The sequence below is a fragment of the Eucalyptus grandis genome, chromosome 2 (assembly GCF_016545825.1).
Source record: "Eucalyptus grandis isolate ANBG69807.140 chromosome 2, ASM1654582v1, whole genome shotgun sequence".
Classification (NCBI taxonomy): Eukaryota; Viridiplantae; Streptophyta; class Magnoliopsida; order Myrtales; family Myrtaceae; genus Eucalyptus; species Eucalyptus grandis.
Window position 1 is genome coordinate 25,165,728 of NC_052613.1, and position 26,290 is coordinate 25,192,017.

The 26,290-nt window shown below is 39.2% G+C and overlaps 3 protein-coding genes across 4 annotated transcripts; 2 read left to right on the forward strand and 1 right to left on the reverse strand.

The window, feature by feature from the left end:
- Window positions 1–1,842: 1,842 nt before the first annotated feature.
- LOC104427204 (acyl carrier protein 2, mitochondrial) lies at window positions 1,843–4,089 on the reverse strand. Its single transcript, XM_010040337.3, has 2 exons — window positions 3,788–4,089; window positions 1,843–2,328 (listed from the first exon to the last, which is right to left on the reverse strand). The coding sequence occupies exons 1-2, from the start codon at window positions 3,998–4,000 to the stop codon at window positions 2,152–2,154; spliced, it is 390 nt and encodes a 129-aa protein (XP_010038639.1). The 5' UTR covers window positions 4,001–4,089; the 3' UTR covers window positions 1,843–2,151.
- A 6,343-nt stretch (window positions 4,090–10,432) lies between these two features.
- LOC104434163 (dehydrogenase/reductase SDR family member 7) lies at window positions 10,433–16,492 on the forward strand. 2 transcript variants are annotated; one of them, XM_010047150.3, is made up of 12 exons: window positions 10,434–10,640; window positions 10,754–10,809; window positions 10,918–10,951; window positions 11,051–11,149; window positions 11,242–11,390; window positions 12,087–12,125; window positions 12,314–12,406; window positions 12,757–12,855; window positions 13,948–14,049; window positions 14,867–14,950; window positions 15,885–15,950; window positions 16,165–16,492. In XM_010047150.3, the coding sequence occupies exons 1-12, from the start codon at window positions 10,568–10,570 to the stop codon at window positions 16,249–16,251; spliced, it is 981 nt and encodes a 326-aa protein (XP_010045452.3). In that variant the 5' UTR covers window positions 10,434–10,567; the 3' UTR covers window positions 16,252–16,492. The 2 variants fall into 2 exon arrangements, with proteins under 2 accessions (XP_039163353.1, XP_010045452.3); XM_039307419.1 differs by lacking the exon at window positions 12,314–12,406 and having other exon boundaries at window positions 10,433–10,640.
- Window positions 16,493–17,901: 1,409 nt separating this feature from the next.
- On the forward strand, window positions 17,902–25,964 carry LOC104427187 (dehydrogenase/reductase SDR family member 7). The gene is made up of 12 exons (XM_010040326.3): window positions 17,902–18,294; window positions 18,407–18,462; window positions 18,610–18,643; window positions 20,503–20,601; window positions 20,690–20,838; window positions 21,532–21,570; window positions 21,759–21,851; window positions 22,240–22,338; window positions 23,446–23,547; window positions 24,363–24,446; window positions 25,381–25,446; window positions 25,652–25,964. Exons 1-12 carry the CDS (start codon window positions 18,222–18,224, stop codon window positions 25,736–25,738), a joined length of 981 nt encoding a protein of 326 aa, XP_010038628.2. The 5' UTR covers window positions 17,902–18,221; the 3' UTR covers window positions 25,739–25,964.
- Window positions 25,965–26,290: the final 326 nt, after the last annotated feature.

The following is a 26,290-nucleotide window of genomic DNA, read 5'->3' on the forward strand; positions in this document are numbered from 1 at the left end:
AATTACTTAATTATTTTTTTTATTTTTCGACCAAATATATATATGTACATATATGTATATTTGTGGTTATTGAACATTATTGACTAATTTTATATTTTAGGTATATAATAGGATTAACCCTCTACTTTTTTTTTCCTTCTAATAATCCATTTATTTGTTTTCTCAACCAAAACAAAATAAACAAACGTAAAGGAAGGAGAGAATCAATTAGAGATGTCCTTCAAAGCCAACGGCTCGTTTTAAGAGTATAATTAAATTAGGTTGACATAAAAAAAAAATGAATCAAGCGATTAATATTTTAATTTTGTGGAGGTTAAGACTTTTAACATGGAGTTTAATTCTCCACATGTTTCTAGTGTCAAGAAATCTCAAGAGGACCACATCATGACCTTTGAATAAATTAAGTTTTTAGCTAATAAGTATTGTTTATTCATTTTGCTTAGTTTTCAATCCTTAATCAAAATCAATGGCTCACAATTCAACCTGGATATAAAGCCGAACAAGTTTTGTAAGCATTTAGGACCAATTCCATGGACCCACCCGAGTACCGGACTACGTCAATTCAATTCCTGAGTGGATCTATGGAACTAACATGCAAGTCTCAACTCCAATTTTTCGAAACTAGTCTTTAATGGACAGTTCACGATTGCAAGACAGAAACCGTCCACTCGAACCATGCTCACTCTTGCCATTATGGGCTTCCATGACAAATTTTTGAATAGAAATCAATTTTTAGCCAAAAATTAATTTTTTAATTTCTATTTTCATATGAGTTTTTGAGAAAAAAAAAACATGTTTGAAAACAACTAAAAAATTCCGTTTCTAGAACATAAATTCGTTTGATGATAAAATAAAATTTCTATTTTTAAGGGAGCAGTGGCCTATGTCTAACATCCCACAGGCGGTAGGTAGGTGGGGGTCAATGACGAGAGTGAACAATTAGCAAAGTTTTCATTTCTCACTTTTGTTCTAGAAATAGAAAAGTAAAAAATTTTAACTTCTAATTTCTACTTCAAATTTATTTCTAGAATAAAAATTTGTTTCAGAAATAGAATAATAAAATTACATTATCAAACAGATTTTTATTCCAAACCTATTTCGAGAACAAAAATCAAAGAAATAGAAAGACAAAAATTATTGTCATGTGCAACCTATACCTCCATCAATGTACATTGTCCCGCCAAGATAAGTTTCTTGAAAAATCAGAAGCACGATGAACTAATGTGGTAGCTAGAATTGCACTCCAAGGATGTTTAGGGATTTGACTTGACTTATGTATATTAGACTAGATTTTTATTTTTATTTTGACGCAAATATTAGGCTAGATTAGATACAGACAAATAAGGCGTTTAATGAGTTTCGTCTCATTTTTTATATTTTATACCAATACTCGAATTCATGGAACCAGATTAGCAGGTGTATGGTCTCTTCCACACGTTCTCAAACCGTTTCGACCGTTTCGATTCTAACCAAAGGGCCACCGTTAGAGAATTTAACCTAAAATTTGAAAATCAGAACACGTTCATATAAATCCTGTAAACAAGTAACGTGGGATATTTTAATCACTAGAAGTCAAAAAATTGTAATCTTATTCCCTAAAGAGTATATCATTTAATTTCCTCAAGCAATAAGAACAAAACACAAAACAATGACACAAGGATCATTCAACCATTCATCACAAATTCCCCAATGCTCTACCGAGCTATACACCCCCAAAAAAAAATGTACTAGTATCTGGTACCACTCGATGAACCCTGAAAACAGAGAACTCAAGTCACAGCCCAATGTGTATATATGACAAAATTCAGGTCATGTCATTTTGTGCACACTGCATATGCAAGATTTCCTCTATGATATCAGTCTCCCAATGCTGGACTTATAAAAAATAAGAAACTCCACTTTAATGCAACCAAAAACCCATTCTGATACACTTCAAAATAGTGTCAAGGACTTTAAGAGCCTGTAACAGCAGCTACCACCCAGCTCCGAAGTAGCCATAGCAGTTTGGTACAAAAAAAGGAACATGTCCATTGGAGGGAAGCATGCCAACAAAAAGATTCTAAAATGTGCCAATGTGCCACTTATGAAAACTCAATGACAATGCCCATCCTCCAGGAGAAAAGGAAAGAACATGGGCTTTCAATGCTTCTCCTATTTCGCCTGCGGATGAGAAGCAATGAAGTCAACAGCAAGTTCTATCGTGTTTATCTTGTCTGCTTCATTATCTGGAATCTCGAAGCCAAACTCCTCCTCAAGAGCCATAACTATCTCCACTGTGTCCAAACTGTCTAACCCAAGATCATTCTGGAAATGCGCATTTGGTGTAACCTAGGAAAAGAGAATCAGCTTAGAACTTGAAGATTGACGCACTTGTTACCTTGCTCAAATATTCCAGCAATGCGGTTGCACCAGAAAAACACACACATGAAATTCGTAAAGAATCAGACTCATTCCAGCGAGTGCTGATTGCAGCACATGATGTAGGTATCACAATATTGCATAAAAGAGCCAATAGTGACCACATGGGGTCCATAATGCTATTATGCTATACCTATTTTCAACAAGAATAGCTATTCCATACCACACGCCTCTTTAGAGGCTTACTAAAAGCTCTGCTGCACTATGTCAACAAGCCATGCTGGTATCAAGGCAAGTTGATGGAGAACATCATGATTTATTCAAGACACTGCACTGTGAAAAATGATGGAAGACAACACATGGAGCAATGCAACCCTACACTAGTGGTATACACATGAGCATGACAAGTGAAATGTACAAAATGTCAAATGGAGAAGCGAGAAAATCTCAAAATCCATTATCTCAGGTACCTGTTCAAACTAGCTGAATCTCATTAACACCAATCATTTGAGAGACTTGAGACCAAAATAATAGCACGATGGAGAGACGACAATAACAATGCACATGAATATATGTCCTGATACGGTATAACACTCATCGGCACTACATAACACTATTTTTTCTATGGTCCTGTGTTACACTCATTAAGGTACCCATATGTGGCTTTATATTAGGCATAGACAACAGCCAAGTGAAAAGCAGGCCCATACCCACTGATGCAGCACAGGAAATCAATGAAGTTGATATTTGTTCAAACAGCGAGAATGTTACCAATCTTTCCAGATTATTTTTTTTCCAAAAGTAATTCAGATTTTCTTCACAGCAAAACCACAAATCAGGTGAGCATCTGGCTGCAAGCTCATCACAGAATATCAACTATGACACCCAATCAACAAGTCCCAATTACAACACACAAAATCCTTCACGAAGATTGAGCGTCGCATTGCTCCGTAGCCCATACAAAGGTCCTAATTTGGATGAGGATTCTTCTCACAGTCGAATCAATGATCTGGTCTTTACTCGCATTTGCTACTTCAACTTGGAGTACCATTTCACGAGGGAACCCGAAATACGTTTGCAATTCTTCCTATTGGCTAGTCCATCAAGTCAAACAAAGTTCGATTCTTTAGCAGTGGTTTGGCACAAAATAGCGCGACCCTCAAGAAACCCAAAACCCTAGCCGTGATGCCATCTCTCTCTCTCGACAGCAGAGTCGTCACACACACAAGTCTCCGCCATCAAATTTGCCCTAAGCACGCGATCAGCAGAACCAGCACCTCAGGCACATTCCCCACCGACGCTAAATGCACAAACCAATCCGGACAGCACAAACGCGTCTCCATCCGAGGAGGCATAATCGAACGAAACCCTCTCCCGGCAATACACTGAGAAGAAGGAGGAGGAGAGGAAGGGAGAGAAAAGGAGAAACCTTGGAGGGGTCGACTTTCTGGAAGTTCTTGACGACGGTGACGACGCGATCGGTGACCTCGGACTTGTCGAGGAAGGAGCCCCGGACCTCCTCGGAGAAGCGGCGGAGGGCGAGGCCGAAGGAGGGGAGCGGGGGGCCGGAGGGGAGGGAAGGCTTGACCGGGACCCGCAGGTACTTGAGCAGAGCAGACCTTGCCGCCATCGCCGCCGCCATTGGAGCTTCTTGCGCCGCTACTCCTCCTCCTCGGCTCTCGGTGTCTCTCTTTTTCTCTCTCTCTCTCTCGAACTCGCGAGACGAAACGCAGGGGAAAATGGGAAGAGATGGGAACCGCGCGGCGCTCTAAACAGGGTCGGCCGAGTTAGGGATTTGGGCCTTCCGGTCTACCTCGGCCCAAATACTCGGCCCATTTCTGTTTCACTTCCCCCAAATGCTTTAGGATTGAGGAGCAGTGGGAGAGGAAGAAGAAAACTGAAACATTGAAGGGGAACAGCTTGATCTTATTCAATTTGGGGATTTTATCCCTTTTTTTAATCCAATTGTCGATTTCTGACAAAATTACCTTCATTTTAGTCACCAGAAATGTTGGCCAACGAATATTTGGCGGGCGGATGAGTTTAAACCCTTCTTTGAGGCCAGTTGCACTACTTTCAACAATTATTAAAAACAATACCTACTCACTCTTATTCGAAAAGGCCTACGTGGTTTTGAGAAAAGACTTGGGGGAATTGCAAAAAAATTTAGGTAAAAGATTTTTTTTTTAAATGCAAATAGTGGTTTTCGGTAGAGTGTAATCTAAACGTGTATTGAAAAGCAACTTTAATTTAAGTGCTATTTGGGAAAAAAAATACATTTGTAAAGGAATTTTTGCTATCGTCTCCAATCAGTCTCCAAAGGTTACTGGCCGTCAAATTTGGCTCGTCAATGGCCAATGCTAGCCTTGTATGCTATGGCTTGTGACAAAGTCATTTTTGGAATAATAAGAGTTTAACAAGGGCAAAGTCAAAATGAAAAAAAATACATCAACATTTCAAAAATATTAAAATCCAAAGCTGATACGGACCTCGACTTTGGAGACTTCATACAAGCAATGATTTCAAAAATCTCCTTACAAAAAAATTGTCATATTGATTTTGACTTTTGATTTAGCAAAATATAAATTAAATGCACAAAGTATCATTATTTTCTTAAATAAAATTCTAAACGATACATTATTTCAAATAAGATTTTGAAGTGACCATATCAATATCAAAGAAGGGTCTAACCTCACTATTAAGTTAAAAAGGCATTTTAGTCAAATATTTTTCTTTCTTTTTTATTTTTTTTTTCCTTTTCTTCTTCCTTCTTTCATTTTTTTTTCCTTTCCTTTTCATTGGTTGCCAATCTCAAGTGATGCCCAGCCACTAGCAATACTCGATGAGGGTTAGACAAGTAAGATCGAGTCTTACTATGTAACATCCTCAACTTCGAGCCCTTTACATGGTAAAAGAAAAGTTCGAACTTGGTTTCACCGGTTAAGCCCGTTGTGTCTACTTCCTCCGATCATGTCTTAGGCATGAAATCCAAGCCAAATAAAGTAGTCAATCATGGTCAAATTTGATTAGTCCAAGATGACAATGCCTTCAAAACTTAGATATTTTCTAAGTTACATTTAATGCATTCATCATGTAGTAAATTATGGAGAAAAGACACTTGGCACATTGGGGCTTTACATTAGAAGATAAGATTATATTTGAATTTAAAGCCATTAATGAAGGGGACACCTCAACCTTGGATAATCAAAATTTCTTGGAAAAATAAATGTGAACAAGTGTGAACAAATGTGAGCGTATTAAATAAAGTGGGGAAAAAGATATCCCTATAGCCTAGGCCCATTAATATCCTAGGATCTAAGTGTGAATGGTAGACTTTGGAACCTACAAAGGAGATGCCACATGGAGAGAGAGAAGAGAGAGAGGGGGGATCTAAGTGTGAATGGTAGACTTTGGAACCTACAAAGGAGAGGCCACATACAGAGAGAGAGAGAGAGAGAGAGAGAGAGAGAGAGAGAGAGAGAGAGAGGAACCTAACATACACAGAGAGAAGAAGAAGAAGAAGAAAAAGGCCAAGACAAGTTCAACTTTGAACCGAGACAAGTCTACCTTATCTCTTTTGGACATTAGCCAATAAATAACCGAAACAAGTGTCCAAATTAGTATAGAGTCTACTTATGATCTTGGGAGATAAAATTGTACAGCCATGGATGACCTTTGATTCAAGGCCAAGTGGGAACACTCTTCTTTTCAACTAGAATTTACCTCATTTAATTTTCAAAATTTATGGACCTTTGTTGTTTGCCAATTTTAAGAGCTTTTTATGTTATGAATTTGGAAAAGCTTCCATGTTAAAAGTTATTCAAAACATCTTGATCTATAACATGCTTAAATTTCATTTTTTTTTTAAAAGTGAAATGGTTGGGACGAAGGCCCGATCAATTAACGTATAAAACTTGCCCAGTATAGTGAAAACAGTAACCAAGTTGCTTTCTCGAATTTTCATAAAATATTTCATTTCGAATTTAGACATACTTCCTTCACAAAAGTTTTAAATGACATTTATATCTATAACACATTAAAATTTCAAAGAGTCTTGTGAAGATTTGGATTTCGAAATGAGTCTCTCTCTCTCTGACCATTGAATGTGTTTGATGGATGAATTTTTTGGTTGTGTTCAATGAATTGCTGCTCTTTCCACAAAACTAATTTGACTTGGATTCTTTCATGAAAAATGTTTTATAATGTCTTATTTACAACATATTAAAATTATATAATTTTTCAAGTCCTTTGATAAGGTAATGGTACTCATTTCGAAAGCTACTCAAAACTGTTTTTGCCTTATAATGGAGAACCACATGCCCAACTTGGAGGAGAAGGGAGTTGCATGCCTAATTAGAGGAAGAAGCCAATCTAGAATCTTCTCGGGTTGAAGATAAAAATGTATTAAATGCTTTTGGAAGTTAGCTAATTAATGAGCTTAATGAGTCACATGCTCATGTGTTTAACTTGGAAAAGTTGTTCAAAGTCCAAGTTTCTTGATGACCAAATCTTAGATAAATCTTAGGGTATGATGACCCTAGATTATAGCCTTGATGAACAAGACAAAAACCGACCAATCAAAAGAAGACATTAGGCATTAAAGGGGCTTATGTGTTCTTTAGGCGCCATAAGCAAATAATGAGCCTAGAGTGAGCCTTGAAAGACAAGCAAATAGGTGGACCAATCATAAGCCAACACCAAAGGACTTATGCGCCAACTCAAGAAGATAAGTAGGCCAACTCGTCATTTAGGCGTAATCATGAGCTTGCATAAAAATTTAAGAGGAAGGGATTTATAAATAGGAGAAGGCATCCTCACATTTTGAGGATGAGTCATTATCTCATTTCCTCTCCCTTTCTCTCATCTCTTTCACGCCATTCTCTTCCAAGTCACCTTATACGCCGATCGACCACCAAAAAAGCATCTTGGAGCTAGGTCCAAAATGTAGTAAGTAGATTTTCCTAACTCTTTAGTAGGGCAATATGCTACGCTTATCAATTTTAGGATCATGTCATCATTCACTTGTGTTGACTTTGTCTTGTTATGCTTGTTGTGTTTCTATTGCTTATTATGGGATTAAGTAAGTTCATGATCCCGCATGGGTATTGAGCACACCCGAATGTCAAGGAGAGGTCTTAGTGACTATGGACAATGCTAAAACCCAAGCGAATGATTCCAAGTCAAGGTCACAAGCACGAATCGCATCCGGCATGAGTTTGATTTAATAAAACACAAGAGTCGTTCATTAGTTCACCTTGCATGACACGCCTTTGGGCCTTTTATTTGGGTAAGAGTTTAAAAATGACAAGAATAAGTTGATGCTTGAAATGCACGAACACACGATGGACCTATATGCCAATGCTAAAGGATGTCGGGTCGTTGCCTAGGGTAAAGACTCGGATGCTGTCTTGATATTGAGATCGTGGATGATGCCGGCCCAAGTGAGGCCGATGCCTGGGGGTCGCCCTGGATGCCGTCTTGATAATGAGATTGGGATGATGCCAGTTGCTAAGGTGGGGACCAATGCCTAGTTGTTACCGGAAGAGTCAATTAATTTCAACTAATATGATACTGAAAAAGAGAAAAATGAAAGTCCACATATGATCCATGATTAATACATGTGTGATGCTTGCAAAAGCTGAGTTTGTTTACTATGTATTTTTAAGTTCTTGCATCAATTTGAGCATACATTTGAATTAGGTCACTTAGTGCTTGAATGAGTTTCATAAGATGCGAGCATTCCTTTTTATGACTGAAATGATCATAAGCCACGAATCTTTGGAAAACTTGTTCATATGCACTAACTCATTGTCTTTAATTCTTGAAATGACATAGACGGTTGAGAGCTTTTCATATGCATAAGCAAGGCAATGCACAAACTTTGTTATTGATTTGCCATCAATAAGTGGGTGGTGACCTTGTATCTAACAATCGATGATGAGATGTCATCCTTTAGAAGAATTATGGATTTCTACTTACTGAGTCATCAACTCACTCTTGTTGTTCTCACCATTTCGGTGTGTAATGTGTGAACCAGGGTCCAAGAAGGGAGTGAACCTAGCATGAGGGCCACTTTCGAGAGCAGCTAGGAGCTAGGCTACCCAACCTTTTGATTGAACTATGTATGGAAAAAAAATAAGTAGCCTAGGACTAGGATGAGCATGTAATCAAAACAGTTTTTGATATGTGAATATATGTTGTTTTTATTTGCTTGACTTGCATATGTTTTGCCCAACTTCCATGTTTGTTTATACGGGGATTGTTTATGATCGTTTCCGCATGTACTTAACTAAAGATAAAAAACTTTCAAGACGTTCGACTTACCTGGGGCATCGATGCTAACCCGTCGGGTCATGCTCTCGTGCCAGAGGTGGGGCGAGGTGTGACATACTAGATCTAGGTGAGGGTTGCCTTGCTCGTGGCTAGTGAGGACTTGGGGGAGGCAACCCTTGCTAGCGGCCAATGAGAGCTTGCAAGCCCTTACCCCACCCAAAACTCGATTTTCTGTAAAATTTGAGTATTTCCGCTAACTCTATTTAATTTGATTAACAAAAAGTTGCTAACATGATTTTTAAAATATTTTATTTTTTCCATGTGGTGTTAAGTTTAACTAAAGAACCAAAACAGGGTCGTTTTGATTCGAATCCTAATTTTACACAATTTTTTAAAAAAAAAAATTATGTTAAAAAATCCAAAAAAAAATTCATAAAAAACTCCAAAAAAAAAAAATTCATAAAAAAAAAAAAAAAAGGCTCGAAACTTATAAAAGAAAAACACATATAAGAAAAGAAAAATCTCAGGCCCCTCGCCCGTTGTTGCCGGCCATTGTCAATGCCGCCCCATCTCCATTGGGGTGTTAGGGAGGGATTATGACCCACGCCGACCTCGTTGGCCATGGCCAACACCCCACTAGCCATAGCCAATGCCAACAAGCAAGAGGGTTGGCCCTAATTCTCACATCTATATATGTTTTTTTTTTCTTTTTTAAAAAACTTTTAGCTTTTTTATTTTTTAATCTAATTTAACTAAAATTTATGTTATGGATTGGCCCTAGTCCTTTTATATATTTTTTTCTTTTTTAAAAAACCTTGCTAATTTTAATCTAATTTAACTAAAATTTATATTAAAATTGTCTTTGGACAAAAATACCTTTCACCGCTTGGAATATTAAGCCAGCCGACAAGGTCAAGTATTTATGTGAAATTGCCATGGTCAATTTAGGCTTTTTCAAGTAGAGCTCCAACTAAGAATCGCCTGGACAAGATCGAATCGGCTAATTTTTCTGGTTCCGAGTTTTAAGGAAACCAAACTGACTACATATACTTTTTTTTTTCTATTATTTTTTCAAAAAATTTAGTAAGTGTGAACTAGATATTATGGTTGCATTTGGTAACACTCTTTGGAATAAGTATTTATGTTTTTATGTTCCCCGAAATAGAAATAAAACAGAAACGCATTTAGTATTTTTTTTTTTTCTTAGAAATAGATTAAAATAGAAATAAGAAAAAAATATTACTTCTTATTCTCGAAAGCGACTCAATAAACAAGTTTTTTTTTTCTCTTCCTCTCTTCTTCCCCTTAGCCTATCGTCAGCCTTGATTATAGCCGGCCAAGGCCAAGGCCGGCAACCAGCTAGAGAAAGAAGAAGAAAAAGAGAAAAATATAATAAAATCATTAATAAATTAAAAAAATTTAAGAATTTAGAATCGTACTAAACACATTTCTATTTTGAAAATAAATTTTTATATAATTACCAAATGTCTTAAAATATTCAAAGATAAAGTGTTTTTGAATGAAAATTATTCTTGAGAACAAAAACGTTACCAGATTTACTCTATCATATCTAGTGGTATCCTAAGTTACAGTACAATAACTTTTCAATCATTATCACTTCATTGTGCACAAAAACTCTTAGGGGAAAAAAAGTGACTGATTCTATTAGATGGAAGCAGTCCTAGATCAGATCGAAAACCGATTATCCTAATTTGATGCTCTTATTCGAAAAAATTGGAATCTCCGCCGGAGTGACCTCACTCCATACGTTAAATTTCGGAATCTTCCCCCAATTCAACATAGACGCTATCGGTGCTGCAACGAACTCTGCACAAACTAAACGAAAAGGGCGGTCGGTCGAGGTTCTTATTCTAGCCGCGCGTGCGCGAGAGAGAGTTGCAGCGCAAGACAGAAGACCAGAAAACGACCGACGACGATGCTGCTGCTCCTGCTCCTGCTGCTCCTCCTCGGCGTCTCCGCTCTGCTCCTCAAATTCGTCACCGCCGATGGTCGTCCCTCTTTCATCCTCCGCCGCCGCCGTCACCCGTTTCTCCCTCCTCTTCAGCTCCTGAGCTCCTCCTCTAATTCCATCTTTCTTTCATTTCTTTCTGTCCTTGGCCAGGAGACTTCACGTTGATGTCGAAGAAGCACGTGAAGCGCGACGAGATTGAAGATAAGGTGAGCAACCCACGATCCTTCGTCATCTTGTCGCTGCTCTTTTCCCCTTCTTGGGTTGGGTTGGCTTGGCTTAATCCGTTGAGGTTGGTCTTTTGTTCGTGCGCGCAGGTCGTCTGGATCACCGGTGCCAGCCGTGGAATTGGTATGGTTTCCATCTCTCGTTGCATCCATGTCTACCCTGTTGCTCCGTTTAGCTCTTCACCTTATCGGGTATTCTTCTCCTCGTGCTGGATTCTCGAAGGGGAGATTCTTGCGAAGCAGCTTGCGAATCTTGGGGCGAAGCTCATACTCTCCGCTCGGAACGAGGCGGAATTAGAGCGCGTCAAGGCTCAGCTCACCGGTAATGTCATTTTCGGTTTTATACTGCGGCTGAGTTGCCGATGATTGGCGTGCCTGTGACTCAACACTACTTGCGTGTGGCATTGTTGGCAGGTAAACATGCGCCTGATGGAGTTCAAATCTTGCCACTCGATTTGGCGTCTGGGGAAGATTCTCTCCGGCAGGCCGTGGAGAAGGCTGAATCTTTCTTCGGTGGCTCTGGCGTCGACATTATGATCCACAATGCGGCTTTTGAGCGCCCTGTAAGTTGAGAGCCCTTTTTGAATAGAATACTAATGGAAAATGCACATTGCACTCGCGCAATGAGGATGCTGGAATTAGCAGAATTAAGAAGTCGGTCCTTTGCATTTGGTGGATGTTTTTGCAAACCAGCATGGTAAAAATATGCTTTTAAAAGATTGAGTGTGATGCCTGGAGGTACTTTCAATTAATATATCTGGAAAACAAAAGTTTGGAAGATGTGGTCAAATGACAGAATATAATCACTGCGATGATCGAGCAGGTCCTTTCTCACAACACATGGCAATTTGAATTAATATCATAAGACAAAAGAAGCTCATTGAAAAGAACCCAACGGGGAAGGTAAGGAAAAGTTTACCGACAAAACTAGCTATTGCTTTATGCTGTTTGAATATACAAAAAATGGTTAATACCAGTCTTCCTCCAATTATTGGATAGAAGAGTGGCGATAAACTTTCTTTTCTCAGTGCCGTGTGGGGGAAACTTCCTACATCTCTAGTTCGATGCACTGGGTTTTTCTTTTGGTTGTCTCCATTTTGAACTAGAATGGGATACACAGAGCTGCTAGCCTGGTCTGCACCCATCCTATCATCTGGTTTGATAGTCTTATATCTCTGAAACCATTTGTGTCATGAGAAAGGGTGAATGTGTACTGTAAGTAGGCAGGCCTTCATAATCAATCTCTTTAATTGTGGCAGAAAACAACGGCTTTGGATGTGACGGAAGAAAGCCTTAAGGTATGTAAGAATCTTGCAGCAGCTCTGACATGGACGGTTTGGCCGAATTTCCAAGACAATCACAGATTTCAATCTGATAGACAGCTCTTTTTTCTCTCGTCTTATGCACTGATGGTCCTTTTGTTATGATTAGATTAGCAAGTTGACTATCTTAACTTACCAACTATATTCCTCTTTTATGCAACTAGGCAACGTTTGAAGTTAATGTCTTTGGGACTATATCTTTGACTCGGCTTTTGGCACCTTTCATGCTCAGACGTGGTAGGGGTCATTTTGTTGTGGTACGTGCTAATAATTATTTGGTTATTTGCCATCCTTAGTGAGAAATATGTTTGGAGATTTGAAACTTTTATGTCGAGATTCGAGTAATTCTTGATTGGAGTCTCAAGAAATTTTCTGGAGCTTACATCAGATATGAGAAAGAGGCACTTTTTTTTTGTTGCCATATTCTTGTTGGCCCTTGGATTTACAGATTAGAAGTAGATGTGGAGCTTTAATATGCTAGTTTTAATGTGTTTTCACTTCTATAATGCCTCTAGTTGAATACTGAATCCATTTTTCTTCCCTTGGTCAATAACCAGTTCGTTAGTCATGTTTTGGTCAAAAAGCTTCTGTTTTTGCATCATCGCAGATGAGCAGTGCGGCTGGGAAAACACCTGCACCTGGTCAAGCTGTGTATTCTGCATCCAAGTTTGCTCTAAATGGCTACTTCCATACCTTCCGTTCTGAGGTATACAGGCTGTTCTGTTCTCAAGGGTATATTTGTGAGGGTCAGTTTGGTAGTTTCTTTACTTTCTCACTAAAAAGGTCGGAGGAAGAGCTATCACTGAGATAGCCAGCGAGCAGGAATTATGCAACTAGCCTGCGAGAAGGAATAATGTGTCACTTTGATCAACTAAAGAATGGCTGTGGCAGCAGCTTTGGAATACAGGAATTAATTATGTGAAATGATTGATTATGAGAATTGCATGCTTGAATTCTCAGGCTGTAAATAGAAATAACTTTGCAAGAGTAACCTAGATAAGTTTGTCAATGCTAAGTTGATCAGTAAGTGAATTACCAGGGAAGGCATCCACCATGTAAACTTGGAACAAAGAGATTATCTATTGTGGTACTTTTCAAGCATCCTTCTGGAGAAAGGGTGCCTCACAGTTGCAAATCTCTATCAACCACTTCCCTGGCTATGATCATCAATCCTTTTGAAATTGAAACTGAGAGTTAACTTAATATTTGCTATTAGTCAACTTGACTACTTCACAATTGTCTGTATTACCACTTCCTTCAATGTTAAAATATCTTAACATCTGGTGTTGTCCCATTGTAAGGATATCTATAAGCTTCTTTTTTACTGGATAATTGGATTTGGATCCTTTGAACTTGCCATTGGTACTCGGTACACAAGAAAAGATCCATACAAGAAAACTTGTGGCAGAAGAGAATGTGCCTGCTTTTATGGTTGCATCTGAGAAGGTTTGGTGAAGACAAATATCTAGTTATAGAAAGCTTCTGATGATGAAGTAGATTGCAACTGTTGTAGTTAGAGAAGTCTTTGATGTCTTTAAGATGAAGAAGTGTCCTAGTCTTATGCATGTCTAATAAGTCCTAAAAGGTCCCTGCTTGCAACTATGTGAGGCACACAACAGGGCTCTGATATTGTCTCTTTTAAAAAGATGAGAGCAGTGCTTTGATGTTTAATACCTCTCTAAGTTTAGGATTCTCATGCATTCATTTTCTCTTTAAGCATATCTTCTGGACAAGTTGCTTGTCTCTTCCTTCAGTTGTAATTCTTTCAAAAGAAGCCTATTTCTTTCCCTGCTTGCAGCTCTTCCAGAAAGGAATCAAGGTGACTGTTGTTTGTCCTGGACCAATAGAGACATCAAATGGATCTGGAGAGACAGCATCAACGAAGAGAAGCTCCTCGGAGGTGATTTGGCACTGTTCTTAGATTTTTCCCACGGAATAAAAATGCTAGCTATTGATACATCTCTCAAATTTCTTGGCCAATGAAGATGCCAAATGTTTAGTTGCTTTCATTAGTCAACTGCAACTATTTCTAATAGCAAATTACTTATGATTTAGACCTTACTTGTCTCCCGATTCCAGTGTGTGATGAACTTATAAGTCATCAACTAGAGGCTGATTTACATGCAACATGTGTTACTCTTATTGCCAAGTTATCAAAGCAGGGCAGCTGCTTTGCTTGTGTGCAGTTGAGATTTCTGTATCATCCATGGAAAAAAGACACTTCGATGCAGAGGTCATATTTTTGCAAAAAAGTAGAAAAAGCTAGATCAAAGAACTCAATTAGCATTCATTGCAAAATCCACCCAAACATGATGATTATATTGCTGGCAGAACTGAAGAGTTTTCTTGTGATACTGTGAGCAGCTCTTTAGAGATGTTGATGGCCAGAGAACAGGGAAAAGAAATTAATGACTTCAAAAACCATAACCTTAACTTAGTAAATTTTCCTTAATTGATTAATTCTAGTTCCCTTGTTATTTTCTATATTGCTATGCATAAACCTCCTTGTCAGTAGCAAAACTAGTGGCTCTGCACTCTTCGAACAGGCTAAAAAAGAAACTGCCAGTCAGCGATGCTATAAGTTTCATCATTCAGTCAACACCTAATAATTGTTAATATCATCCCGCTATGACATATTCTCTCTTTCTTTCATCATGTTTGTGGCTTCTGTGGGATAATTTGTTTTCTGTCTTACCTCTACCTCTTCTTACTTACAGAAGCGTGTGTCATCTGAAAGATGTGCTGAATTGACAATAATTGCGGCCTCTCATGGCTTAAAGGAAGCTTGGATATCATACCAGGTTGGTGTTGCCTTTTTTTCTTTTTAGAACTTAGAATATTTTCTCAGCTTCATCATTTCCTTATTTGGACTAGCCTCCACTTTTTGTAATATATCTTTTCTGTTTTGTAAGTTCTCTTGACTTTCAACGTCATGCTCTAACCTGTTTCAGGAGTTGAAAAATTTCCTGTCAGAATGCACATCAAATTAATGGCATCTATGATCTGTCTTAGAACTGGAAAACATCCCAATGATGTTACTTAAAAAAATTTATGCTTTGAAGGAGCAAGTCCTATCAAATGTCAGCATCAAGCTGTGCTGTGCTTCTCTCTTTTTTTCTTGTGAGGACAACACATTTTTCAACTTGACGTTTGATAAATCCAAGTTATCAACAAATTTCTGTATATGATCATAAAAAAAATAGTTGCTCCTGAGTGACAACACTTTGAAAAGTTGTAAGGCGATGCATATTCAATTTGACAGTTTCATTAGGCAGGTGCTCTTCAATAGTAGGAGTGCTTCTAAAAGAGCAGTTCTGTGATCTAACAGACAATTTAAGATGAAAAGTATATTTTCCATAGCAGACAACTTCTCCTTGTGGCCAACATGTGTAATAATAACCAAGTCAGATCACTGGAGGGAGTGCTTTTGAAGAACACTCTCAATGAAATGGATCAGAAATGTTAGTTTGATGTGCTCTTAAAACAGGAAGGAACTAAGAATTCTTGATGTGATGTACTCTCAAAACAGGAACTTAGTGTTGATCAGCAGGTAGCTTATAGTTTAACAAACTTTGGTTAAATTCTATTAATGCTCTTTTGAAGGGTACATATGTGCGTGCGGATAGTTCCATGCTGAATATGTCATCCAATATAAGTATATGATGCAAGGTCTCTCTGTTCTCATTCTCTACTTAACTGCATGCACATCTAATGGGGTAAGTGGCTTTTTTGCAGCCTGTACTTGCTGTGATGTATTTGGTGCAGTACATGCCAACGATGGGCTATTTTCTCATGGACAAGGTACTTCCTATGCATGCCTGATACAGGAATTGTCACATTCAGTTCTAGGAATGAAGGTTTGGTATTTGCTTGGTGCTTTGAAATGCTATGTTCTCCCAGATACCCTTTTACTAGCTAAAAGGACAAAATTCTGGTCTGTCCTTGTGTTTTTGGTTACTCCAATTTATTGTGTCTTGAATTCATTTGGGGTTTTTTTGGTGACATTGATTTCTAGATTGGCGGGAATCGAGTTGAAGCAGCTGCTCGAAAAGGCAACACCTATTCTTTGGGCTTGATTTTTGGGAAAGGAAAGGCAGCATGAAACCATCAACTGGCACAGTTACTTTGTCACGGTACCATGCACATTTCGAGTAATTTCATGTTCACATATTACAGCTGGAAGAGCTTCTGTATTCTCCCCCCTAGGGGGCAAGAGATGCACGCTGGATGCCTGTATGAGCTGACTATGAAAGCAGGCACCTGAAAAAGAATAATCATTCTGACCAATTTGTAATAAGTCAATTTCAATGCAAACTCAGTTAACATGATTTTCCTTGTGTCCACCTCGATAGCCTCAGAGCCGACCGTTTCAAGGATTTATGTCAAACATCACATGGCAAATTTCGACAATTGTTCGAACATGGTTCCGTGTTATCTTTTCCCCTTTCTTTCAGGGCTTAGATGGTCTGGTTCTTCGACAGGTAAGGTGACTAAGTAAAACTGTTGTCGATGAATGTTCTCTCCACCACCACATACCTGAACTTTGAGAGAGAGCTCTCAAAGCCGTCAAGCTCAAGGAAAGTTGGTGCTCTAAATACATGGTAAGAGCCAAAATTTGATTGAACAATGCTTGCAAATGCTAGTGAGGCGTTTAATGTGAACTCGAGCTTGTGCCCTGCTTGTGCCTTTCTGGCTGGGTTTAGATCATATTGGGTCCTCATTGGGGTTGAATTATCAAAATAAGAAAGTTCAAGGATCCTATAAAGGTATAGACGGATGTAAAATATATACATTCTTAGTGGGGAAGGTACCATGACAAATCCCTCTCTCAAAAAAATATGGACCGCATATCAAGAACATACTATGGACCAACTTCATTCGCTACGTTACATTTTCTTCAACGAATATAATGGTACACACCCTACCGGCCAACTCGAGCGGCATAGTGTAGACAGCCTACTGACCAGTTTCAATAGCAGACCGTGACATACTGTACTTGTATTTGAGGTATGTTTTAATGAACAGATCTAACTCACCATCCATTACAGATGAGATATCCTATGTCTCGTATCCCGTCCTCACATCCTTGAAGAGTTTGTAGGGATGGAATACAAGTTACGAATTTGCTGGCCTCAATTGGCCTTGACAGCATCTCCCCGAGTGCTTTTTCTGATGACTTTCGTTTCAATCGACTGAGTGCTTTGATCTTGTTTGCTAGCTGGGATCTCTCCTCCGCGTTTGCAGTCAATGAAATCTCAGTTTGCTATTCATAGATCTTGAGAACAAAATTTCACACATAGATCAAGCTGAGAGAGATAATAAAATTTGAAGGCTGAAGAGTTCGCCTGACCACTCTTGAGAACCATCGAGAGAGAATTCAAACAATTATTTTCCAAGAGCTCCCTTGCACCTTAGGTAACAGTTAAAGAACTATCCAAGACGAAGTTAAATGGAACATAATCTTAGATTTCGAAGTTCTAGAGAGAATCAATTCATAGTCCTTGAAAGAAAAAAAAAAGAAATAAAATTATTAATAAATTAAAATAAATTTTAAGTTATAAAAAAATTGGGATCGCACCAAATGTATTTTTATTCCGAAAATATAAATTGTAAAATTACCAAATGCCTTAAAAAGCTCAAAAATTGTTCAAATAATAGAAATAGAAAGAAATGTTTTTTAACGAAACTTTTTTGTGGGAACAAAAACATTACCAAACACTCATTTTCACTTCATTGTACACGAACACTCTTAGGGAAAAAAAAGTAACAAGTTTCATTAGATCAAAGTTGATAAAATTTTCAGTTCCACCTTAAAATTGGAGCAGATGGAAAACCAATTATCCCTAATTTCACGCTCTTATTTGAAAAAATTAGAATCTCCGCCGGAGTGACCCCACTCTATACGTTAATTTCGAAATCTTCCCCCTATTCAACATTGACGCTATCGATGCTGCTACGAACTCTGCACAAACTAAACGACAAGGGTGGTCGGTCGAGGTTCTATTCTAACCGCGAGTGCGCGAGAGAGAGAGTTGCAGCGCAAGACCGAAGACGAGAAGACGACCGACGACGATGCTGCTACTCCCGCTCCTGTTGCTCCTCCTCAGCATCTCCGCTCTGCTCCTCAAATTCGTCACCGCCGATGGTCGTCCCTCTTTCATCCGCCGCCGCCGTCCCCCCTTTCTCCCTCCTGCTCGGCTCCTGAGCTCCTCCTCTAATCTCATCTTTCTTTCCTTTCTTTCTATGTCCTTGGCCAGGAGACTTCACGTTGATGTCGAGGAAGCACGTGAAGCGCGACGAGATTGAAGATAAGGTGAGCAACCCACGATCCTTCGTCATCTTGTCGCTGCTCTTTTCCCTTCTTGGGTTGGGTTGGGTTGGGTTGAGTTGGGTTGGGTGGGCTTGGCTTGGCTTGTCTTGTCTTAATCCGTTGAGGTTGGTCTTCTGTTCGTGCGTGCAGGTTGTCTGGATCACCGGTGCCAGCCGCGGAATTGGTATGGTTTCATCTCTTGTTGCATCCATTAGGAGTGTGCATGGTCTGAATGGATAGTTCTTGGCATAGAATTGGAACCACCCGCTAAGGACCGGTTCCAAAAAATTGGAATTGGAAACCACCCGACTACACCCAAGAACTGGATCACTGATCCTATCCGGTTCCCGAATGGATTCATGGAATCAGTCTCACCAATAATAATATGTTTTCCAAATTCTGCCGTTAATACTCTTCATATATCGAGTAATATTGCTTTTTAAATCAAACCGGCTTAATCAAGGGTATTATTTTTTTATTTATTGGAAAACACTACTAAAGAAGGGAAATAGATTTTTTTCCTGTTTTTAAATCATTTCAGTTAAAATCTAAAATATTTTTTAAATTCAAGGTTCTGGATAATTGTCATATGTAGATCGTCTTTTCCTTTATCTCCTAAGAGTGTTCAATTTCTTACAATTTTTGCTTTACTGAATTCTTTTTGTAGAGACAATTTCACCGATACTCCACATATTCTTGAACATGGTATCTTATGTGAGTTCTGGAAGTATCTTTTGAAGAAGCCATTTGTTGAGTTGCTAAAAGGCAGCTTACACACTTTATTAAATTCTTATAAGAACATGGAAATCGTGAGAGGAGATGGAACTCTTTTTGTTTAAAAATTGTTCTAGAGAACAAAAATTGGAAAAAATTATTTTTGTTTCGGAGAACAATTTTTAGCGAAAGAATGTGTTTAGAATCGCACAAAATTTATGTTCTGAAATAAATAAATAAAGAATAGAAACATATTTGGTAAACATGTATTAATTTTTCTTTCTTTTAATATTTTAATATTTTAATTTAAATTTAAAATTTTTCTTTTATTTTTCTTTTTCTCTTTGGTCGGGGCGATGTCCAACGAGCCCGCCGGCCCGCCTTGGCCTAGTGTCCAACAAGCTCGCTGGAGGTCGGCCTAGCCCCGGCGAGGCTCGGCCTCGCCTAGGCGGGCACGAGGTCGGCCTCACCTTGGCCTAGCGAGGCCCGGCCTTGCGCTGGTTGGGGAGGCCGAGCCTTGGCCGTGCGAGGCTCGGCCTCGCCTGGGCTGGGCGAGGCTAACCTCGCCTGGCCACTGCGAGGCGACGCCATCCTAGAGGTGGCTCGGCAAGGCTCAGCCTCATTGGCCGACGCGAGGTTGGCCTCGCCGAGCCACCGTTGGGCAACACCGACTTGGCGGTGGCCCAGCGAGGTCGAGCCTCGCCTGTGGCTGGGCGAGCTTGGCCTTGCCAAGGGCTAGCAACGCTTTAACAAGGTTGCCGACCCTCGACAGCCGATCACCGGCCATGGTCGAGGCTAGTGACTATCCAAAGAAAAAAGAAAAAGGAAAAAAAGAGAAATAAGTTTTGTGTTTTTGTTCTTTTGTTTCTTCAAAAAGTGTTCCGAGAACAAGAAATAAGTTTGTCTTGTTTCTTGTTTCTATTCCAAATTTGTTCCCTAGAACAAAAATAAGCCTTGAGAATAATAACTTAAACGCGTTTCTCTTTTTTTTTTGGCCCCGAAACAAAAGAACAGAAATTGTGTTCATGGCAATAAAAAAAGAACACAAACAAACATGCCATAATTAGTAATTTCGAAATTTATTTTAATATTAAAAATTAATATATTATTATAATATAATCGGTCTGATCCGCCCATGGAACTGGAAACCGGACTGGCACCCACCGGTTCCCTCAAGAACCATCAATTCCGGGTTGTTCTGGTCCGGTTCTGGACGGTTCGGGTGGGTCCTGGTTCTTTTGTACACCCCTAGCATCCATGTCTTCCCTGTTGCTTCGTTTAGCTCTTAACCTTATCGGTTATTCTTCTCCTTGTGCTGGATTCTCAAAGGGGAAATTCTTGCAAAGCAGCTTGCAAATCTTGGGGCGAAGCTCATACTCTCCGCTCGGAACGAAGCTGAATTGGAGCGCGTCAAGGCTCAGCTCACCGGTAATGTCATTTTCAGTTTTATCCTGGTGCTGAGTTGCCGATGATTGGCATGCCTGTGACTCGACACTACTCGTGGCATTGTTGGCAGGTAAACACGCGCCTGATGGAGTTCAAATCTTGCTGCTCGATTTGGCGTCCGGGGAAGATTCTCTCCGGCAGGCCATGGAGAAGGCTGAATCTTTCTTCGGTGGCTCTGGTGTCGACATTATGATTCACAATGCGGCCTCTGAGCGCCCTGTAAGTTGAGAGCCCTTTTCAAATGGAATACTAATGGAAAATGCACATTGCACTCGCGCAATGAGGATGCTGGAATTAGCAGAATTAAGAAGTCGGTCCTTTGCATTTGGTGGATGTTTACGCAAACCAGCATGGTAAAAATATGCTTTTAAAAGGTTGAGTGTGATGCCTGGAGGTACAGTAAAGTTATTTAGCTGGAAAACAAAAGTTTTGGAAGATGAGGTCAAATGACAGAATATAATCACTGCAACGATTGAACAGGTCCATTATCACAACACGTGGCAATTCAAATTTATATCATAAGACAAAGAAGCTCATTGAAAAGAACCCAACGGGAAAGGTAAGAAAAAGTTTACTAACAAAATTAGCTCTTGCTTTAAGCTGTTTGAATATACAAGAAATGGTTAATACCATTCTTCCTCCAATTATTGGATAGAAAAGGCTATAAACTTTCTTTTCTCAGTGCCGTGTGGGGGAAACTTTCTACATCTCTAGTTCGATGCACTGGGTTTTTCTTTGGTGGTCTCTGTTTTGAACTAGAATGGGATACACAAGGACGCTAGCTTGGTCTGCACCCATCCTATCATCTGGTTTGATAGTCTTATATCCCTGAAACCATTTGTGTCATAAGAGAGGGTGAATGTATACCATGAGTAGATGGGCCTTCATAATCAATCTCTTTGATTGTGGCAGATAACATCAGCTTTGGATGCGACGGAAGAAAGCCTTAAGGTATGTAAGAATCTTGCAGCAGCTCTGACATGGACAGTTTGGCCGAATTTCCAAGACAATTACAGATTTCAATCTCATAGACAGCTCTTTTTACTCTCGTATTATGCACTGACGGTCCTTTTGTTACGATTAGATTAGCAAGTTAACTATCTTAACTTACCAACTATATTCCTTTTTTATGCAACTAGGCAACGTTCGATGTTAATGTCTTTGGGACTATATCTTTGACTCGGCTTTTGGCACCCTTCATGCTCAGACGTGGTAGGGGTCATTTTGTTGTGGTACGTGCTAATGATTATTTGGTTATTTACTGTCCTTAGTAGGGAATATGTTTGGAGATTTGAAACTTCTATGTTTTTTTTTTTTTTTTTTTGGTAAAATTTGAAACTTTTATGTTGAGATTTGGGTAATTCTTGATTTGTAGTCTCTAAATTTTCCAGAGCCTCCATCAGATATGAGAAAGAGGCACTTTTTTTGTTGCCATATTCTTGTTGGCCCTTGGATTTACAGATTAAAAGTAGATGTGGAACTTTAATATGCTAGTTTTGCTGTGTTTCCACTGTTATAATGCCTCTAGTTGAATACTGAATCCATTTTTCTTCCCTTCGTCGATAACCAGTTTGTTAATCATGGTTTGGTCAGAAAGCTTCTGTTTTTGCATCATCGCAGATAAGCAGTGCAGCTGGGAAAGCACCTGCACCTGGTAAAGCTGTGTATTCTGCATCCAAGTTTGCTCTAAATGGCTACTTCCATACCTTGCGTTCTGAGGTATACAGGCTGTTCTGTTCTCAAGGGTATATTTGTGATGGTCAGTTTGGTAGTTTCTTTATTTTCTCACTAAAAAGGTTGGAGGAAGAGCTATCACTGAGATAGCCAGCGAACAGGAATCATGTGACTAGCCTGTGAGAAGGAATAATGCGTCACTTTGATCAACTAAAGAATGGCTGTGGCAGCAGCTTTGGAATACAGGAATTAATTATGTGAAATGATTGATTATGAGAATTGTGCGCTTGAATTATCAAGCTGTAAATAGAGATAACTTCACAAGAGTAACCTAGATAAGTTTGTCGATGCTACGTTGATCAGTAAGTGAATTACCAGGGAAGGCATCTACCATGTAAACTTGGAACAAAGAGATTATCTATCGTGGTATCTTTCAAGCATCTTTCTGGATAAAGGGTGCCTCACAGTTGCAAATCTCTGTCAACCACTTCCCTGGCTATGACCATAAATCCTTAGTCAACTGGGACTACTTCACAATTGTCTGTATTACCACTTCCTTTGATGTTAAAATATCTTAACATCTGGTCTTGTCCCATCATAAGGATATCTATAAGCTCCTTTTAACTGGATAACTGGATTTGGATCCTTTGAACTTGCCAGTGATACTCGGTAGTGAGGACAGATGAGAGAATCTTATGCTTTAGCCTGAACAGCGCCTATCTGGAATAACACAAGAAAAGAGCCTTACGAGAAAACTTGTGGCAGAAGAGAATGTGCCTGTTTTTAGGGTTGCATCTGAGAAGGTTTGGGAAGACAAATATCTAGTTATGGAAAGCTTTTGATGATGAAGTAGATTGCAGCTGTTGAAATCAGAGAAGTCTTTGATGTTTTTAAGATGAACAAGTGTCCTGGTCTTATGCATGTCTAATAAATCCTAAAAGGTCCCTGCTTGCAACTATGTGAGGCACAACGGGGCTCTGATATTGTTTCTTTTGAAAAAATGAGAGTAGTGCTTTGATGTTTGATACCTCTATAAGTTTAGGATTCTCATGCATTGATTTTCTCCATAAGTGCATCTTCTGGACATGTTGCTTGTCTCTTCCTTCAGTTGTAATTCTTTCAAAAGAAGCCTATTTCTTTCCCTGCTTGCAGCTCTTCCAGAAGGGAATCAAGGTGACTGTTGTTTGTCCTGGGCCAATAAAGACATCAAATGGATCTGGAGCGACAGCATCAACAAAGAGAAGCTCCTCAGAGGTGATTTGGCACTGTTCTTAGATTTTTCCCTCAGAATAAGAATGCTAGCTGTTGATACAGCTCTCAAAATTCTTGGCCAAAGAAGATGCCAAGTGTTTACTTGCTTTCGTTAGTCAACTGCAACTATTTCTAATAGCAAATCACTCATGATTTAGACCTTACTTCTCTCCCGATTCCAGTGTGTGATGAACTTACAAGTCATCAACTAGAGGCTGATTTACATGCAACATGTGTTACTCTTATTGCCAAGCTATCAAGGCAGGGCAGCTGCTTCGCTTGGGTGCAGTTGAAAGTTCTCTGTCATCCATAGAAAAAAAGACACTTCCATGCAGAGGTCATATTTTTGCAAAGAAGTAGAAAAAGCTAGATCAAAGGACTCAATTAGCATTCATTGCATAATCCACCCGAACATGATGATTACATTGCTGGCAGAACCGAAAGTTTTCTTGTGATACTGTGAGCAGCTCTTCAGAGATGTTGATGGCCAGGAGAACAGGGAAAAGAAATTAATGACTCCAAAAACCAGAACCTTAACTTAGGAAATTTTCCTTAATTGATTACTTCCAGATCCCTTGTTATTTTCTATATTGCTATGCATAAACCTCCTTGTCAGTAGCAAAACTAGTGGTTCTCTGCACTCTTCGAAGAGGCCAAAAGAGAATCTGCCAGTCAGTGATGCTACAAATTTCATCAGTCAGTCAACACCTAATAATTGTTAATATCAACCCACTATGACATATTCTTTCTTTTGTCATGTTTGTGGCTTCTTGGGATAATATGTTTTCTGTCTTACCTCTACCTCTTCGTACTTACAGAAGCGTGTGTCATCCGAAAGATGTGCTGAATTGACAATAATTGCAGCCTCTCATGGCTTAAAGGAAGCTTGGATATCATATCAGGTTGGTGTTGCCTTTTTTACTTTTTTGAACTTAGAATATTTTGCCAGCTTCATCATTACATTATTTGGACTAACCTCCACTTTTTGTAATATGTCTTGTTTGTTTTGTAAGTTCTCTTGACTTTCAACATCATGCTCTAACCTATTTCAGGAGTTGGAAAAATTTCCTGGCAGAATGCACGTCAAATTAATGACATCTATGATTTGTCTTAGAACTGGAAAACGTCCCACTGATGTTACTTAAAAAAATTTATGCTTTGAAGGAGTGAAGTCCTATAAAATGTCAGCTTCCAGCTTGCTTCTCTCTTTTCTTCTTGTGAGGAAGACACTTTTTTCAACTTGACGTTTGATAAATCCAAGTTATCAACAAATTTCTGGATATTATCATAAAAAAATAGTTGCTCCTAAGTGACAACACTTTAGAGTGTTGTAAGGCGATGCATATTCAATTTGACAGTTTCATTAGACAGGTGCTCTTCAATAGTAGGAGCACGCCTCTAAAAGAGCAGGTTCTGTGATCTAACAGACAATTTAAGATGAAAAGTATATTTTCCATAGCAGATAACTTCTCCTTGGGGCCAACATGTGTACTAATGGCCAAGTCAGATCACTAGAGGGAGTGCTTTTGAAGACTCTTAATGAAATGGATCAGAATTGTTAGTTTGATGTGGTGCTCTTAAAACAGGAAGGAGCTAAGAATTCTTGATGTGATGTACTCTCAAAACAGGAAGGAGCTTAGTGATGAACTGCGGGTAGCTTATAGTTTAACAAACTTTGGTTAAAATCTATCGGTGCTCTTTTGAAGGGTACATGTGCATGCGGATAGTTCCATGCTGAATATGTCATCCAGTAGAAGTATATGATGCAAGGCCTCTTTGTTCTCATTCTCAACTTAAATGCATGTACATCTAATGGAGTAAGTGGCTTTTTTGCAGCCTGTACTTGCTGTGATGTATTTGGTGCAGTACATGCCAACGATGGGCTATTTTCTCATGGACAAGGTACTTCCTATGCATGCCTGATACAGGAATTGTCACATTCAGTTCTAGAAATGAAGTTTGGTATTTGCTTGGTGCTTTGAAATGCTATATTCTCCCAGATACCGTTTTACTAGCCAAAAAGACAAAATTCTGATCTGTCCTTGTATTTTTGGTCACTCCAATGGCTTGAATTCATTTGGGTTTTTTTGGTGACATTGATTTCTAGATTGGTGGGAATCGAGTCGAAGCGGCTGCTCGAAAAGGCAACACCTATTCTTTGGGCTTGATTTTTGGGAAAGGAAAGGCAGCATGAAACCATCAACTGGCACAGTTAATTTGTCACTGTATTGTACACATTTCGAGTAATTTTATATTCACGTATTACAGCTGGAAGAGCTTCTGTATTCTCCTCCCTAGGGGGCAAGAGATGCCCGCTGGATGCTTGTATGAGCTGACTATGAAAGCAGGCACCTGAAAAAGAATAATCATTCTGACCAATTTGTAATAAGTCAATTTCAATGCAAACTCTATTAACATGATTTTCTTGGTGTCCACCTCGATGGCCTCGGAGCCGACCGTTTCAAGGATTAATCTCACATGTCACACGACAAATTTCGACAATTGTTCGAACATGGTTCCGTGTTATCTTTTTCCCCTTTCTCTCAGGGCTTAGATGGTCTGGCTCTTCGACGGGTAAGGTGACTAAAGTGAAACTACTGTCGATGAACGCTCTCTCCACCACTTCAACCCGCATACCTGAACTTTGAGAGAGAGCTCTCAAAGCCGTCAGGCTCAAGGGAAGTTGGTGCTCTAAATACATGCTAAGAGACAAAATTTGATGCAACAATGCTTGAAAATGCTAGTG